Source organism: Eriocheir sinensis, chromosome 2, assembly GCF_024679095.1.
Source record: "Eriocheir sinensis breed Jianghai 21 chromosome 2, ASM2467909v1, whole genome shotgun sequence".
Classification (NCBI taxonomy): domain Eukaryota; kingdom Metazoa; phylum Arthropoda; class Malacostraca; order Decapoda; family Varunidae; genus Eriocheir; species Eriocheir sinensis.
The window spans coordinates 31634493-31652377 of NC_066510.1; the positions used below are offsets into that span (position 1 = coordinate 31634493).

Below are 17885 nucleotides of genomic sequence, written 5' to 3' on the forward strand. Positions count from 1 at the left end.
CCCCGCGTGCCGCTACCCGCATTGCCCAGTCGCCTTCCCTACCGCGTTCTGGCTGCCTCCACACGCGCGCTGAAACCCATAAGTCGCTGTAGAGAAACGGAACACACTTGAAATATTTGTCTCTCTATCTTCTCGTGGGTGTGATAGAGATCCTAGAGTCTTTGTCATCGGTCTGTTTCACCTCAAAAGCGTTACTGAAGAAGGGGTTGAAAGGACATAGAGAGACGGATAAAGAGAGAGAGGCAAAGACAGAAGGCTAAAGAAGTGGTGGGTCTGATATTCGTGTGACTTTGGTCCTTTGGATAACCTCACTCGTTATTCAAGTACTCGTCATTACTGTGAGTGAGTGACGAGTTGGAACAAGAAGAGACAGACAGAGAGACACACGCACTCGCCCTGACGCGACTCAACTCCCCCACTCGCTCTTAAAAGAACAAAAAAGGAAAAAAAAGAAGATACATAAATCGTTGTGGTGTGATGAGACTCGAACAGGAACCAGACACGAAGCGACCTTGACCCTCTACACACACACACACACACACACACGGCATAATGAAGAGATGTCAGCTCGTCCTACTCACCTCAGCACCTCCCTGTTGAGTCATTAACGGGCTGTTCATTCATCCTGGTGAGTGAGGGAGGGAGTGAATGAGTAAGAGAGAGAGGGAGGGAGGAAGGAAAAAAGAGGGAGGGAAGGATTGAGTTAAAGTGGAGAAAATGAGGGAGGGAGGGAGAGAAGGAGAGAAGGAAAGGAGTATGAGGAAGTTAGGGAAGGAATGAGTGAAGGAGGAAAGAAGGGAGTTACAGAAAGATTGAATTACAGAGAAATTGAGTGAGTGAGTGAGTGAGTGAGTAATCGAGTGGGTAATAATTTTCTTTCTTTTCTTATATAAGTAAATTTGTATTCTTTCCTCATGATTTTAGATTTTAAGGAGTATAAACGTAACCTTGTCGGTGTGTGTGTGTGTGTGTGTGTGTGTGTGTGTGTGTGTGTGTGTGTGTGTGTGTGTAACTTAATCGTTTAAACCCCAAATTCTCATAAGCATTGAACCTTTTTTCCTGGTTATTTCCTTTCATTTCTTTTTCCTTTTTTAGTTTGTTGAGCAAAACACAAAAACAAAAATCTCTCCCAATCTCATTATCTCCATTTTCAGTATTTCCAAAGGCATTGTCATGTTTTTTTCTCTTTTTTTTTTCATTCTCTTTTTACAATTCATTCATTTTGTGGTTAATTTGAATGTCAGGACGAGCCATTGCGTGTGTGCGTGTGTGTGTGTGTGTGTGTGTGTGTGTGTGTGTGTGTGTGTGTGTGTGCGTGTGTGTGTGAAGGTCACTCATAGCATGGGTGTTTTATATATTCAGATGTCGTGCCTTGAATAACTTTTGTGGTGGTCAGTGTTCGTATCCCACTCTCCTTACTCATAGATAGATAGATAGATAGATAGACAGATAGATTCACAGAGAAGTTAAGGGGTAGTAAATTAGTGAGCTTTTTCGTTCTTTACTATGAAAAAATAAGTAATGATTTTTTTTCTGATTAATCGATTGACAGATAGACACACAGGTAACTATATATTGCAGTGATTGATTGACTGACGGATAGACTCACAGGTAAATAGGTAATGGACGGATAGATTGACAGACAGATAAATACCCACGCACTTATGGGCAACGTTGCCAGATTGTCGTACTCAGTCGCTTATATTTCCCGTCCTCCTACCCCAAAACTGTCTTCTGGGCTCCAATAACGAAACGCAATTATAGTTATCGTTGAAAGAGTAAGATCCTGATGTTTCTTGGCAATAGTTAGGCGTCAGAAACCGGTAAATACTATGCTCTGAGTACGACAATCTGGCAACGGTGCTAATGGGAGCTTATGAGAACCCGACTAATCTCCTTTGTGACCTTTGAAAATGGCTGTTGAGGAAGTCGAAAGCATCTATATAACGGGTCTTACATAACCCGGTAACTGCGGGGATCATGTATCTAAAAGGCCCCTCTAAGCGAATTCATGAGAAAAAATCATCACTCACGCAAACCATTCTATGTATCAACGCATTTGTGACAAGTTTATGTATCTATTTTTTGGGGGGGGGTTCATGTCAAGGCGAGAATTTGGCCCGTCGCTGGTACTACGCGGTAAAGCCACAAATTTGGCCCGTCGCTGCTACCGGGTTAACTCTCTACTCTCGTCTTTAATCTCTCTCTTCGTCCTCTTCCTCTTTAACAAGCTATGAAGATATATAGGTTGATAATCAGACCCTTCCTAGCTCTGTCTTGTCCTCTATCGCCTTCCTGACAACTTTCTTTTAACTACCTACTTTCGTCTCTAATCTCTCTCTTCGTCCTCTTTCTCTTTAACAAGCTATGAAAATATGTAGGTTGATATTCAGACTCTTCCCTCCGAACTCACTTCAACTATTTCCAAATGCCATAAAAGAGATCAGTCGGGTTCTAATGAGTGTTCTTGTAGGTTCATGGCACAAAAAATGGATTAAACTACCAGAAGGGTCATAAAACTACCTCTTCAAATGCCCAAAACTCCTATGAAAGCCTTCTCAAATGTGTGCTTGGGCGCTGATAAGTTTAAGAATATGAAAAAGGAGATTAATAGGGTTTTCATGAGTTTTTTTCAGGTTCATGATGCAGAAGAAGGGCCAGACTACCACCAGGGTCATTTATACTGCCCTTGGAAATACCCCAAACTCCTGCGAAAGCCTTGTCAAATGTGTGTGTGTGTTTGACCGCTGAAATGTTAAAATCTCATATTCTAAAACACATTTGACAAGGCTTTTGTAGGATTTAAGGGCATTTTCCGGGGTTGTTTAATGACCCTGATGATAGTTTGACCCTTCCTCTGTACCGTGAACCTGAAAAAAGCACTCACTAGGATGCGATTGATCTCCTCTTTGGACTTTGGAAATAGATTTTGTGTGGGCTGGAAGTGTCTAAGGGTGCCGACCTAAAAATGTGGCCCTGTAGTAAAGTCCAGGTTACGTCAGTCTGTCCTCTCAAGCTCAAGTTTTCTTTCTTCCTCGACTTTATCCCGACCAACGATTTTTTCCTCTCTAGAGATTTTTTGGTCTTCGTTCACTTTTCATTTTCTTTCGGCATTTTTTTCCTTCGTTCAAAATAGTTATGGAAGGTATAGCTCTCTCTCTCTCTCTCTCTCTCTCTCTCTCTCTCTCTCTCTCTCTCTCTCTCTCTCTCTCTCTCTCTCTCTCTCTCTCTCTCTCTCTCTCTCTCTCTCTCTCTCTCTCTCTCTCTCTCTCTCTCTCTTGCTCTCTCTCTCTCTCTCTCTCTCTCTCTCTCTCTCTCTCTCTCTCTCTCTCTCTCTCTCTCTCTCTCTCTCTCTCTCTCTCTCTCTCGTCGGTCAGAGGGGCCAAAACACTGACGGTCGTAGTTAGTGACCTTTCCATGTACTGTTTTCATCTTTAAAATCAACAACAGGCCTTACCTCCTCCTCCTCCTCCTCCTCCTCTTCCTCCTCCTCTTCCTCCTCCTTCTGTAACGATGAGTCTAGCTTCTGTTCCTTTTTCCTCCTTCTCTTTCCCCTCCTCCTCTTCTTCCTCTTCCTCCTCCTCCTTCTTTATTCTACTCTTTTTCTTCTGCTTCCGATGATTCTTCCTTCCTTTCCTTCCTTTCCTTCCTTCCTCCTCCTCCTTCTGTAACGATGAGTCTAGCTTCTGTTCCTTTTTCCTCCTTCTCTTTCCCCTCCCCCTCTTCTTCCTCCTCCTCCTCCTCCTCCTCCTTCTTTATTCTACTCTTTTTCTTCTGCTTCCGATGATTCTTCCTTCCTTTCCTTCCTTTCCTTCCTTCCTCCTCCTCCTCCTTCTCTCCTTTGTCTCTCCTTCAGCCTCCCTATCAAGCTCTCCTCCTCCTCCTCCTCCTCCTCCTCTTCATCTCCCTCCTCCTTTTCCCCTATTCTTCTCTTTCTCCTGTTCCTCTTCCTCCTCCTCCTTTTCCTCTGACAATGATTTTCTTTACTCCGCTTCCTCCTCTTCCTCTTCTTCTTCCTCTTCCTCTTCCTTCTCAAACAACGACTCCTATGACTCCTCTTGCTTCTATTCTTCCTCTTCCTCCTCTTCCTCCTCCTCCTTCGATTTGAATAACTTCCTACTACTCAACCTCTGCCTCCTCCTCCTCCTCCTCCTCTTCCTCCTCCTCCTCCTCCTCCTCCTCCTTCGACCCCTTTTTGTTCCTTTCTTTTCTTTCTTTCTTTCTTGTTTTATTTCATTTCTCCTTCTCTCTCTCTCTCTCTCTCTCTCTCTCTCTCTCTCTCTCTCTCTCTCTCTCTCTCTCTCTCTCTCTCTCTCTCTCTCTCTCTCTCTCTCTCTCTCTCTCTCTCTCTCTCTCTCTCTCTCTCTCTCTCTCTCTCTCTCTCTCTCTCTCATTGTCCCCGAGTATTTCTTTTTTTTCTTTTTATTCCGTCGCAGGCTCTTCAAGAATCTTCTCCTCCTCCTCCTCCTCCTCCTCCTCCTCCTCCTCCTTCTATACCATCTCTCCGTTGCCTCTCCTTCAGCCTCCCTATCAAGCTCTCCCCCTCCTCTTCTTCTTCCTCTTCCTCTTCATCTCTTCAAATTTTTCTCTCCCTCTCTCTCCCTTTCTCTCCCTTTTCTCGTTATCTTGACCTCGTCCTTGGGAGAGAGAGAGAGAGAGAGAGAGAGAGAGAGAGAGGTAACGTTTAATCTCTCCTTCTCCTTCCTCTCTTCCCTCTCTCCTCTTCCTCTATACCTTGTCTTCTTACCATCCCTCTTTCTTCCTTTCCTTCCTCCCTCTCTCTCTTTCTAAATCTATCTATCTATATATCTATCTATCTATCTAACTATTTATCTATCTATTTATATATCTATCAATTTCTATATCACACTCATTTTTGTTTTAGCTTTTAATGCAGTTTCAGAACGTCAGAGAAAGCTTAGGGTCATATTTTCAAACATTTCAGCGCTCAAACACGTATCTCTTACAAGGTTTTCGCTGGAGTTTTGTGGGGCATTTCCAGGGGTAGTTTTATGACCATGGGGGTAGCTTGACCCTTCTTCCGTACCCTGAACCTAAAGAAACGCATATTTGGCAAGGCTTTCGCAGTTTTGTGGGTCATTTCCAGGGGTAGTTTTATGACCCTGGAGGTAGCTTGACCCTTCTTCCGTACCCTGAACCTAAAGAAACGCATATTTGGCAAGGCTTTCGCAGTTTTGTGGGTCATTTCCAGGGGTAGTTTTATGACCCTGAAGGTAGTCTGACCCTTCTTCCGTACCCTGAACCTAAAGAAACGCATATTTGGCAAGGCTTTCGCAGTTTTGTGGGGCATTTCCAGGGGTAGTTTTATGACCATGGGGGTAGCCTGACCCTTCTTCCGTGCCCTGAACCTAAAGAAACGCATATTTGGCAAGGCTTTCGCAGTTTTGTGGGTCATTTCCAGGGGTAGTTTTATGGCCCTGGTGGTAGATGAACCTTCTTCCGTACCCTGAACCTAAAGAAACGCATATTTGGCAAGGCTTTCGCAGTTTTGTGGGTCATTTCCAGGGGTAGTTTTATGGCCCTGGTGGTAGATGAGCCTTCCTTTGTATCCTGAACCTATAAAACCACTCATTAGAACCCAGCTGATCTCCTTTTCGGCCCTTGGATATAGTTGGAGTGACGGGTGGCGGAAGTGGGAGTACCGACCTAAGTTTGAAGGGTCCAGTGTTCGAATCTCCCCCTTAAAACGGTGTACTGTTTTAACGAGGCCAGATATTGTTTTTACTTTGCTGGCTAGACACGTTTATTAATATCCTCCTTCACTCCTCTTCTTCTCCTCCTCCTCCTCCTCCTCCTCTTCCTCCTCCTCTCCCTCCCTTCCTCGCCCTCTTCCTCCTCTCCAAGCCCCGTCAATACTCTCCCTCTCTCTCTCTCTCTCTCTCTCTCTCTCTCTCTCTCTCTCTCTCTCTCTCTCTCTCTCTCTCTCTCTCTCTCTCTCTCTCTCTCTCTCTCTCTCTCTCTCTCTCTCTCTCTCTCTCTCTCACCTTTTTTTTTTTTGCATCGTTTCATCCTTCTCATTAATATCTCTTTCTTTATCTTTTTTTGTTGTTTATCTTACCCTCGTTTCGTCATTCCCTTTCATTATATCTCTTTCATCCTTTTTTATTTTATTTTTATTTATATCTATCTTATTTTCTTTCTTTCCTTTCATCTTTATCAGCTTTGTTCAAGTTGCGTTTATCTTTCCGTTCGTTTCGCTTTTCTCTTCATCAACTTTTGCTCTGATTATCAGTTTTCTAAGTCTCTCATATCCTAGCATTCGTGTTTCTCTTAATTTGGTGTAAATAAAACACTGAAATCATTATCATTTCACTCAAAGACTATAATAATCATCTATTTTTAATCCTCGGTATGTACTGCTCTCTCTCCTCACACCCTCCCTCTCATAATAATTTATATCTAACTGAATAAATTACTGTCATTTTCTTAATCTATTCCTTTCATTGCTAATTCTTATCAGATGGCCAGACCTTGTTCATGATCATTATCTGTCCTCTACTTTACTTAACCTCCTTATCCACTTATCACTATCTTAGGTGCAGCAGCAGTAGTATCAGTAGTAGTAGTAGTAGTAGTAGTTGTAGTAGTAGTAGTAGTAGTAGTAATAGTAGTAATAGTAGCAGAAGTAGTAGTAGTAGTAGTTGTAGTAGTAGTAGTAGTAATAGTAGTAGTAGAAGTAGTAGTTAGGTATATCGGTTATTCTTTTTTTACTGTTAATGAAGTATAATTAACACCTATCCATACCCTTCTAACTTCCCTTACTTATCTTTGTTGTGTCTTCCTCACCGATAAGAAAAAGTAATAAACACCTAATCTTGCCCTAACTACTTTACTGTCCTTAGCTTATGTCTTCCAAACCGTTAAAACATAAAACAAACACCTTTACCTGCCCCTCTAGCTAACACTCTCGCTCCTCGTCCCCTGCACCTCTCCTAACCCTCTCTCTCTCTCCACAGTCGTAACAAGATGCCGGAGCAGAGCAATGATTACCGAGTGGTGGTGTTCGGGGCGGGCGGCGTCGGCAAGTCCTCGCTGGTCCTCCGCTTCGTCAAGGGCACCTTCAGAGAGTCCTACATCCCCACCATCGAGGACACGTACCGCCAGGTGAGAGTTGAGGGGGTCAAGGAGGTAGGGGGAGTCCTGGGGGGGGGTAAAAGGGGTGGAGTGAGGGAGGCGTTGGTGAGGTGAGGTATGTCTGGGGTTAGTGGTACAGAATCTTGTTATCTCTCTCTCTCTCTCTCTCTCTCTCTCTCTCTCTCTCTCTCTCTCTCTCTCTCTCTCTCTCTCTCTCTCTCTCTCTCTCTCTCTCTCTCTCTCTCTCTGTGGTAAGCCCTGTCGCTGGTATTTCATTCATATTCTTGCGTGTAGCAGCGTGTGTGCTAGTTCATTTTTCTTGTTGCCACCTGAGTGACAAGAGAGAGAGAGAGAGAGAGAGAGAGAGAGAGAGAGAGTGTGTGTGTGTGAGTGTGTCCTGTATACTGACGGTCCCCTGTGTTGCAGGTGATTACGTGCAACAAGAACATCTGCACGCTGCAGATCACGGACACGACGGGCTCGCACCAGTTCCCAGCCATGCAGCGGCTGTCCATCAGCAAGGGCCACGCCTTCATCCTCGTCTACTCCGTCACCAGCCGCCAAAGCCTGGAGGAGCTGCGCCCCATCTGGGAGGTGATCCGCGAGATCAAGGGCAACGAGGAGGAGTTCCCCATCATGCTGGTGGGCAACAAGTGCGACGAGAGCGACGCCCGGGAGGTGCAGAGCTCCATGGGCGAGAACCAGGCCAAGGCGTGGAAGTGCAACTTTATGGAGACGTCGGCCAAGACGAACCACAACGTGAAGGAGCTCTTCCAGGAGCTGCTCAACATGGAGAAGAACAGAAACATGTCCCTGCAGCTGGACGGCAAGAAGAATAAGTCCCAGAAGGGCACGCGCAAGATAAAGGAGAAATGTCTGCTGATGTGAAGAGGAGGCGGCGGGAAGAAGGAGAATGGAAGGTAGCCGGCGGAGGAGCGAGGGAAGTGAGTGTATCCTGACTGTGATGACCAAGGCGGGGCGTCCCCGGTGTGCCAAAGACACTGTGCTCGTGGCGCTGCGCCGCGCCAGCCGGACACTCCCCGACGCCCCGCCGCCGACAGGCCGACAGGGTGCTGCCGCTGCTGCCCTCCGCTGCTGCTGCCGCCGCGCCGCCCCGGGCGTGCTGACGCGCGGCAGTGGTCGGCCTCGGCGCCACGTTCCATAATAGGAGCACAACAAAGGCAATGTCGTGGCTTACCGGCGGCGATGATCGTACCTGCAGGTCTAGCGAGGCCGCGTCGGCCAGACCTTCTGCCTCACAGGGACCAGTTTCTGCTGCACAACAGAGCGTATCGTAGTGTACACAAGTGTTCCCTTCGGCCGGCCTCGACGTGCGGCGGGGCGGCCGGACGACTGTGCTGTACTCCGAAGGCAACGATTCTTAGCCCTTGAGATTTTTTGACTGTGTCCGCTTAGTCCCTCGCGCGGCCCCTGGCCGGTAGATAATAAAGAGGTGGCGTGGGGGGGCCGCGCGGCCACGCCCAGCCCGCCGCGCCGTGCCCGTGTGGCGGCCGCGGCGTGTGGCGGGGTCGTGGGCGGCGCCCCCCGCGGTGGCCGGCGGGCCAGGAGTGGCCGCCACGCCGCGCCCCGCGCCGCCCCTCGCCGGTGACGTAGTGGGGTTAGTTAGCGTTGTTTACACCGCCGGGGTGGCCCGCTAGCGGCTTCACCCTCACATGTATTCTCTGTCTGCAAGGAACGAATTTTTTTGCCATCTGTTCGGGTGCGCGAGGCGAGGGGCGCGGCGCGGCGACGCAGGACGCCCGCCCCGCCCCGCCCCCGCCCGCCCTCACCTCACCAGGTTTTGCATTTTTCCAGTTTGAAGATACTACTTGTTTCCATGCGTATTATAACGTAATATAAATACCTAGCAGAGAGAGAGAGGAATACCGTATAGATAGGTTTATATGATATTGTACTGTATAAGGCATCGCAATATAACAAAAAAGCAAACCACTGACAAAAACCACCAAAAAAAAGGAACAAGAGGAGGAAGAGAGCCTCGAGGTGCAGGCGAGGAGAGGGAAGACGGACGGGGCGAGACGCGCGACGGACGCAACGAGAATCAAAAACGAAGCTGTCCAGGGCAGGGCGCGCCCCCGCCTGTGTCCGCCCCCCTGCCGCGGCGCCCCCCACCACCCTGCCTCTGCCCCGGGAGGAGGAGGAGGAGGAGGAGGAGGAGAAGGAGAGAGAGAGAAGGAAGAGAAGGGAAGAGACCAGGAGGGAAGGAGGAAGAGGAGGTAGCGGGAGACAAGAGAGATAAGGACAAGACACTAGTTCCTCCTCCTCGTCGTCCTCCTCTTCCTCCTTCTCCTCGTCTACTTCCTCCTCCTCTCTCCTTCATCCTTCCTCCTCTTCCTCCTTCTCCTTCTCCTCCTCTCCCCCTCTCCCTCCCTCCCTTACACCTCTTGTTTTGACGCTTTCCACTGTAATATACCACGACATTATTTTTGGGTTGTTTGTTCTTCTTAGTGAACGGTTATTGTTGGTATTATTATGAAAGTAGGCCCGCGTGAAGTGTGTGTGTGTGTGTGTGTGTGTGTGTGTGTGTGTGTGTGTGTGTGTGTTACTTAGGTCTTCCAAGTGGTAACCTAACTACTTAAGAACGACATAATAAGTACCACGGCTTGACCTGACCTTACCACCATGACCCCCGGACGCTACTACCATGATATTGACCTGAAGACCACTACCATAATGTTCCTATCCCTCCCATGTTCAGTTCACGTCTCGAACCTGTTATTTCCTCAAGTCCAAAAGGGAAGAAAGGGTCACTGGTTATTTTTTTCGTATTTACTAACAGCCACGATTATAACTAGTTTTTTTTATATATTATTTACTAAGGTCTATTCACATCCGGTCCGTATTATACATTCACAGTTTCATTAATTCCAGTTTATTTTTTTCTATTCCACAATGCACTTCTTCTTTTTCTTCTTCTTCTTCTTCTTCTTCTTCTTCTTCTTCTTCTTCTTCTTCTTCTTCATCTTCTTCTTCTTCTTCTTCTTCTTCTTCTTCTTCTCCTCCTCTACATCACAAGACCAAAACTCTAACTATTTTTTTCTTTTCTTTTTCATCCTAACCCACTAATGGCTGAAGTATATAATATAATGTGTAGTGATGATGAACTATGAAAATGATGATGATGAAGATGATGATGATGATGATGATGGTAGTGGTGGTAACGGTGGTGATGGTGTTTTCTTAAATGGTGAGAATGAATTGGTGATGATGATGGTGATGATAATGAAGGTGGTGATCATAACTGTGGTGGTGATGGTGACTGTAGTGGTGAAAGTGATGACGATGATGATGATGATGATATTGATAATGGTCGTGATGGTCATTTATTGAGTGATGAATTTCTTATAGGCCTATGTAAAAAAAAAATCAAGTCTGTTCCATCCGTCAATTTTTTTTTTCTATCTCAAGCCGAAGTGACGAAAATCCTCGCTGATGGCATTATGGAATTTTTAGGATTTTAGGAAGAAAAACTTTAATCTCAGTTCTAAAAGAGGATTATAATTCTGTCACTCCCTTTTAAATATCGCCTTCTCCCTTCCTCCTCTCCCTTTTCCCTCCTTTCCCTTCTCCCTTTACTTTCCCTTTTGTCTCCCTCTCTCCCTGACCTCTCCGTATTCCTCTCCCTTCTCTCCATTTCCTCCCCTCCCTTCTTCCCCCTCCTCTTTGTTTACTCTCCCTTCCCCTCTCTCTTTCTCTTCCTTCTCTCCGTTTTCCTTCCCTTTTCCTCTCCCTTCTCCGTTTCCTTCCCTTTTCCTCTCCCTTCTCCGTTTCCTCTCCCTTCCCCTCTCCCTCTTAACCTCTCTCTATCTCCTCTCTTCCCTCTTCCTTCTCTCCGTTTCCTCTCCCTTCTCCTCTACCTTCCCTCTCTCTCTCTCAGCCCCTCTCTCCCTAACCTCTCCCTTTCCCTCTCCTTTCTCTCCGTTTCCTCTCCCTTCCCTCTCTCTCTCTCAGCCCCTCTCTCCCTAACCTCTCCCTTTCCCTCTCCTTTCTCTCCGTTTCCTCTCCCTTTCCCTCTCTCTCCTCTCCCTATCTTTTCCTCCTCCTTCCCTTCCCTCTCCCTGACGTACTTCCTCTTCAGCTTCTTAGCCAATTCTCGTTTTTTTGTCGTATTTTCTGTATTACTTTTTTTATATTTTGTTCTTCCTTTCATCCCATTTTCCCAGCCTTCTTTTCTCCTTTCCCTCTCCCCTTTGCTTCCTTCCTTCCTTCCTTCCTTCCTTCCTTCCTTCTTTTTCTTTCCTAATGTCATTGTTTCCTTCCGCTCCACTTCCCTTCCTTCCTCTTTCCCCTTTTTCTCTTCCTCCTCCTTTAATCAAGTCTCACAAGTTCTCTTTTTCTTTTCTTGCTTCCTTCCTCTCCGTTTTCCTTGTCTCAATTTTGTCCCATTTTCTCTTTCTCTTAGCTTTTGCCCATGTCCATGTCCCTAGTTAACCTTTCCTCCTTTTTTCTTATAATCCTCTGTTTGATTCCAGTTCCTTGTTTTATTTCCCTTTCTCTTCCTCAAGGTTTATTTTTTCGTATCTCTTGGCAATACTGTTTTGTGGCATCTAACTTTTTTTTCTTCCGTCAATCAGTATCACCAAGTCAGAGTCAGAGGCCTAGAATGTGTGTGTGTGTGTGTGTGTGTGTGTGTGTGTGTGTGTGTGTGTGTGTGTGTGTGTAGGTGGCGCTGTTGCTGCTATTCTAACCAGACGGTATTATTCCTATTTACCTCCGTTTACAATACTTCTTGTGGCTACAATACTCCGTTCACGATAACTTGGCGAGGAAGCTCCTCCCTCTTCACCGTTCAGTGCATATCATTGGCCGGTTCACTATCAAGCCACGCCCTCTTTCCAGCTGAGGCGGCGTGTGATTGGTGGATGCTGGGAAGAGGTGGGTGGGGCTTGTATGTCGAGTTAATGTGAACAGAGTTGCGTTTCATCTATAAGAACACCCGCCCCTTGATTATAATTGAGAGAAACAGTTATATCGTCAAGCAAATGTAGCTTTTCTCCGTTATTTTTGAACGCGGTATTTCGTTTCTTTATGTCAAAGTCTCATTCATTCACTCTCCAACGATGCTGTTCTCTCCTTCTCGCCGCTGCTGATTCCTGTGGCTGCTGTTTCGCCTAAAAGGACAGTAATATCATCAAGCAAAACGCAAATGTATCTTCTTTCCGTTATTTTTGTACGCGGTATTTCGTTTATTTATGTTTAAAGTCTCGTTCATTCACTCTCTCACGATGCTGTTCTCTCTTTCTCGCCGCTGCTGATTCCTGTGGCTGCTGTTTCGCCTAAAAGGACAGTAATATCATCAAGCAAAACGCAAATGTATCTTCTTTCCGTTATTTTTGTAAACGCTTTTCGCTCGCTCACCCACTCGATACCAACGTTGTTTTTCTCTCTTTCACGCCGTTTGCTGATTCCTGCGTCCGTTGTGACTGCCTCTGAGTCTGTCTCTTATGCTTGAAGTGGAATCTAGTCTCGTCTATCATGTCTCGTCGTAGAACCGTGTCCCTCTTTTTGTCTTACCCTTCCAAGAGAATCATACATTTCTTACAAAAGGCATTCAATCTCATCCTCTTTTGTATCTTTTGACTCCCTCAGAATATCATAAACTTCACAAAAAATGGGATAGAGTCATGTCCCTTATATTTTTGGTTTTCTTGTCCCTTCAAAGAATCATAAACCTCATTATATCAAAGGAATAGAATCATGTCCATCTTTTGTACCCTTTTTTCTATCCTCAGAATATCATAAACCGTAAATTTGGGGGGGGGCTTTATTGTCCCGTTAAAGAATCCAACACCGCTTCATGCAAAAGGTATAGAATCATATCCCCTTTTGCACCGTTTTTCCTCCTCTCAGAATATCATCATAAACCGTCATTTTTTGGGCTTTCTCGTCCGGTTAAAGAATCCAACATCAACCTCCTGAACACTGACCTAACACACGAAGAGCGACACCAATGATATACATGTACAAGCTGTTCCTCTTCACTACCATTGAGTTCGAGATTTTCATGGATGTGTTTACGTTGTTTTCGCCTCGTAATCGAAGAACCGCAAACCTTATATAGTAACTAACGTAACAAACAAACATATAAACGAAGATTGACGCCAGTATAACCATAGCAACAAGATATAGACGTGTGTAACCACCCCGAAAAACAAGGGACTGCGAATACGTGTTCATCATATATATATACAGTTTCGAGTCCCACGTCTACTACTACTACTACTACTACCACTACTACTACGACTACGACTGCTACTACTACTTCTGCTACAGTACTTATAAACGTGAGTCTCATAATCCTGCAAGTTGAGGAGGAGGGGATTCGATCGCTTCTATATGGAGGATTAGCAGGAGGCCAAAAGTATAAGGAGGAGGATCGAGGAGGCCGAGGACGTTACGCTTTTGTTTCTGTTACGTTCTTTTGTGGTTCTGCCTGTTTCGCCGTTTATGGGAAGACTGTTTTGTTGTTTCTTTGTTACTGTGATTCTGTTTCTGTTATTCGATTATGTCTGTGTCCGTCAGAAAAGAAAGAGAGAGAGAGAGAGAGAGAGAGAGAGAGAAAAGAGAAAAAGGAAGGCTGATGATTAAAGATTCCTCTCGCCCAGGGACACATTATGTAGATGACCACAATGAGGACAGTAACATGTTTATGGATTAATGAAGATAATGAGAAGCCTTCAAGCGTCTCTCTCTCTCTCTCTCTCTCTCTCTCTCTCTCTCTCTCTCTCTCTCTCTCTCTCATAAAAAAATCACTACTTTACCTTCAAATTCATTCAACCGGACCAAGGAATAATAATAATAATAATAATAATAATAATAATAATAATAATAATAATAATAATAGCAACAACAAGAACAATAATAATAATAAAGCATAATAATTGACCTTCACATGTAAGACTCAAACTCGTAATCCGATTCTCTTGCAACACGATCAGATTCTCCTCACAGAGTATTGGATTCAATATAAATTCAGGGCAGACACGCGTATTGCTTTTTTTCTTTTTTCTTTTGTGTTCGTTTTTTACTCCCACGCATAATATCGGGCTTGTAATCTCGACCTCAGTAAGAAAAGGTGAAATTCATATATATATAAAAAAAAGTTTATGATTTCGCTTCTGTTAATCAAGCTCCCAAATTACTAACGAAAAGTCGACGCCGGGCCAATTCCTCCTCCTCGTCCTCCTCCTGAACATCGCAATGGCCATGAATCGAAACAAAACGAAGCTAACCAAACCTGCTTCTCGGTGTGACATTCAAGCCTTCGACATCCTCTCCTCGTTTGTAAGGTTGTCTCGTCGAACCCGATATTCGTACTAAGCCTGTCAATGATAAAGAACTAAGTAGAGGAGTGTAAATGTCTTTGTGTGTGTGTGTGTGTGTGTGTGTGTGTGTGTGTGTGTGTGTGTGTGTGTGTGTGTACATAATTATAGTTTCTCTCGTCCTCTGTGTATATACATGTGCGTTGCGTGTGTATTTAAGTGCATATGTGACTGTATGTATGTGTGTGTGTGTGTGTGTGTGTGTGTGTGTGTGTGTGTGTGTGTGTGTGTTTTTATCATTTACGTCACTGTTTCTGTGCATCGCCTGCCATCACATACGTCTCGCAGTGTTACCAATTCCAATGGCTCAAATTTTTTGTAATCAGTGGTTATATTACCTTGTTGCGAGAGAGAGAGAGAGAGAGAGAGAGAGAGAGAGAGAGAGAGTGTGCGTGTGTCAGTCAGTCGGTCAGTCAGTCAGTACTAAACATAATCATTCCCATACTGTAGTGGGCCTCATACTAACCTAATAATACAAGGTGATGATGATGATGTGTGTGTGTGTGCTGGTTATCCTCTGTACATACATACATACATGCACACGTACGCACGTATACATAACATAGCGAACTAACTCATGCCCGGCCTCCCTCGCCTCTCCTTGCCTTACTAAAACAAAGATAAAACCACAATTAACCTCCATTTCGAATTGTATTTATTTGCTTTAAGGTCCTTCTCGCCTCTCAGGGCACGGAGGAGCAGCTGGACCCGTATCCTCAAACGTTTTTCGCCACCTTGGTACAGCTATTTATGAAGGCTCTCGTAGAGGTTACTGTATAGGGGTTTTCATGGGTGGTTTCATGACCTTAAACGTAGAGAGAGAGAGGAGTATCTAGACACCTCTCCTTACGAAAATGACCCCTCGTTTGGCTGCTCTATACATCTTTTTCATAGGAACAGTGATTAGCGGGCATTTTTTCCTAATTCTTTTGCTCTTTAACTGCTTCCTTTGCTGTGAAAAAAAAATACTCATGGAAACAAAGATATTCAGTTTAAGTTCTTGTGAAAACCTGTAATTATTGGTGCTTTTTCGTATTAGTTATGGCTCACAAACCGGAAAATACAATATGCTGAGGTAGATGATCTGTTAACGTTGATCTGTTTCTGCGCCACGAACGGGAAGACATACTTATGGAAACCTGTCTTACTTTATCCGTGGCCTTTAGATATAGCAGTAACAAGACCCTGAAGCGTTTGAGAATACGGGTCCAGGACGAGAGGGAGGCAAAGGGATCCACATATCCGGAGAGTGGGGTTACTATAACATATTCGGGTGATCCAGCGTAGTGTCCCATCACGTGGTTTGGTTTTCTATGATAATGCTATACTCGCCAATGCTGTTCCCCTTTGATTTGTATGGCTCGGCTCCCCATCCCAGTTATTTTACTACATACACGAGTGGTGGGCAACGCGTCATAATATACATGCATAGATAACTAACTTAATAAATGAAGGGTACATAAGAAGGGTGGGGTTCAAATGATAGGGGGTGGGCAAGGGTAGTTATTCATATTATTACTACGATTATTATCATTATCATCATTAAACTTGTACATAGGAATATTTTTTTTTCTTTCTCGTGACGTGTTACAACTGACGGTTCAAGTAACGTCAGAATATTATTATTATTACAAGTTCTTGGTGGTCTTCCTCACTGCCTCCCTCCCTCCTTTCCTTCCCCTTCCTTCTTCCTCTCCATCCTCTTTCCGTTCACTGCCTTCCTTCCTCCTTCCCGTGTTCCTTCGTTCCCATTCTACTCCCTTCCCTTCCTCTTTCCTTCCTACCCGTTCTCCCACCTTCCCATTCTCCCTCCTCCCCGTCACCTATTCTTCCCGTTTTCTTTCATTCCTGTTCTCCCTGCTTCCCATTCTCCCTCCTCCCCGTCATCCATTCTTCCCATTTTCTTTCATTCTCGTTCTCCCACCTTCCCATTCTCCCTCCTCCCCGTCACCTATTCTTCCCGTTTTCTTTCATTCCTGTCCTCCCTGCTTCCCATTCTCCCTCCCTCCCTCCCTTTACGTCTAGGCTATTATACCAATGTCTGCTGCACGGTTTCTGAATATCTATAGTGTCCTGTTGTGGCGCCAAACCTTTCCATTCATAATATATAAGCTTGGGGGGGTCCTTAGTCCTCTGTAAAAGCTTTTATCGATTCATACGTAAGCATAATAATAATAATAATAATAATAATAATAATAATAACAATAATAATAAGCTCAGGATAGAGAATCGGAGACCTTGTTTACAGAATCCGATTCGCTTCTTGTTGGTTGGTCGTCCTTCTCTTGTTTGACGTCGTGATGATAAAAGTTTCTAAGCAGAATATGTATACTAGAGATTACAATGTACGCGCACAAACACACACACACACACACACACACACACACACACACACACACACACACACACACACACACACACAAACGCACACGCACACACACACATACACACGTGAAATCAAGCTAATTGGGCGAAAACAACAACAACAACAACAACCAAAACAACGACAGTAACAAAAAATAAGTAAATAAAACAACAAAAATATATATAATGATACCAACAACAAAACAACAACAACAACAACAACAGTGTACTAAATAGTTACCTTTCGTCACAATAGTTTATTAATGTAAATACAAGGCTTATATGAGTCAGGCATATTTGGCTATATCATTTCTATTTTACTTTTTAACGGAGGGGGAGGAGAAGAGCTGAGAAGAGGAAGAAGAGGAGGAGGAGAGACAGAGGAGAAAGGAGAGAAGAGTCAACAACAAGAAGGCGATGGAGGAGGAGGAGGAGAAGGAGGAGGAGGAGGAGGGTAAAGATGAAGGTGGGGGAGAGGAGGAGGTGGAGGAGAGGTAGAGGAGGAAGCGGAAAGAGGAGGAAGAGGAAAAGGAGTCACCTGTTACGACTTCTTTTCCTCTTGCAGCTCCTCTTTACCTGGCAACACCTGTACTGCTCGGATAGCGTTTCTAATTCACGAGTCCTGTGTGAATATTCCCGGTACGCAATATCTACAGCATCAAAATAAATAAACTATTCAAGGAAGCCTGGTGTTTGTCTCCCCCTTTGACCCCTCTCCTGATACTGGCATTCCTCGGCCACACAGACTTGCACACACTTTTTGTTTCTTTTAAGTGCTGCCTGTAGTGCCGGTAAGGTTTCTTGAGGGATCTCTTGGACGACCCCAGCCCGTTTGTGGCGCAGGCGGATTTTATTTATAGTGGCTGCCGTGATACATGACTCTTGCTTGGCCAATGCTGCCCCCCGGTACTCCTCTTGAACGAAGTCGCTGTTGCTATTTCCACACTTGTTTTGATATTTACACTCTTTCCAGCATTTATCCAGGTGGTTTGAAGGTTAATAGAAGACGTATATGTCAGCAGAAAAGTACCCCGTAAGGTAGGAAGCGAGGTATGGGTGTGTTAACCTTGTCCGATGAATTTA

General features: G+C 44.9%; 1 protein-coding gene across 4 annotated transcripts in view; it reads left to right on the forward strand.

Annotated features, from left to right (window-relative positions):
- The window catches only part of LOC127002896 (GTP-binding protein Di-Ras2-like), a 74288-nt gene extending 57398 nt beyond the window's left edge, over positions 1-16890 (forward strand). For 3 of the 4 annotated variants that reach the window (XM_050869223.1, XM_050869212.1, XM_050869204.1), the window contains exons 2-3: positions 6978-7125; positions 7522-16890. In XM_050869223.1, coding sequence (XP_050725180.1) covers positions 6988-7125; positions 7522-7983 — 600 coding nt within the window. In that variant the 5' untranslated portion in view covers positions 6978-6987 and the 3' untranslated portion in view covers positions 7984-16890. Of the gene's footprint in view, positions 629-6977; positions 7126-7521 lie in introns of all 4 variants that reach the window. The other variant, XM_050869219.1, reaches the window with a different exon arrangement.
- The last annotated feature ends 995 nt before the right edge of the window (positions 16891-17885 follow it).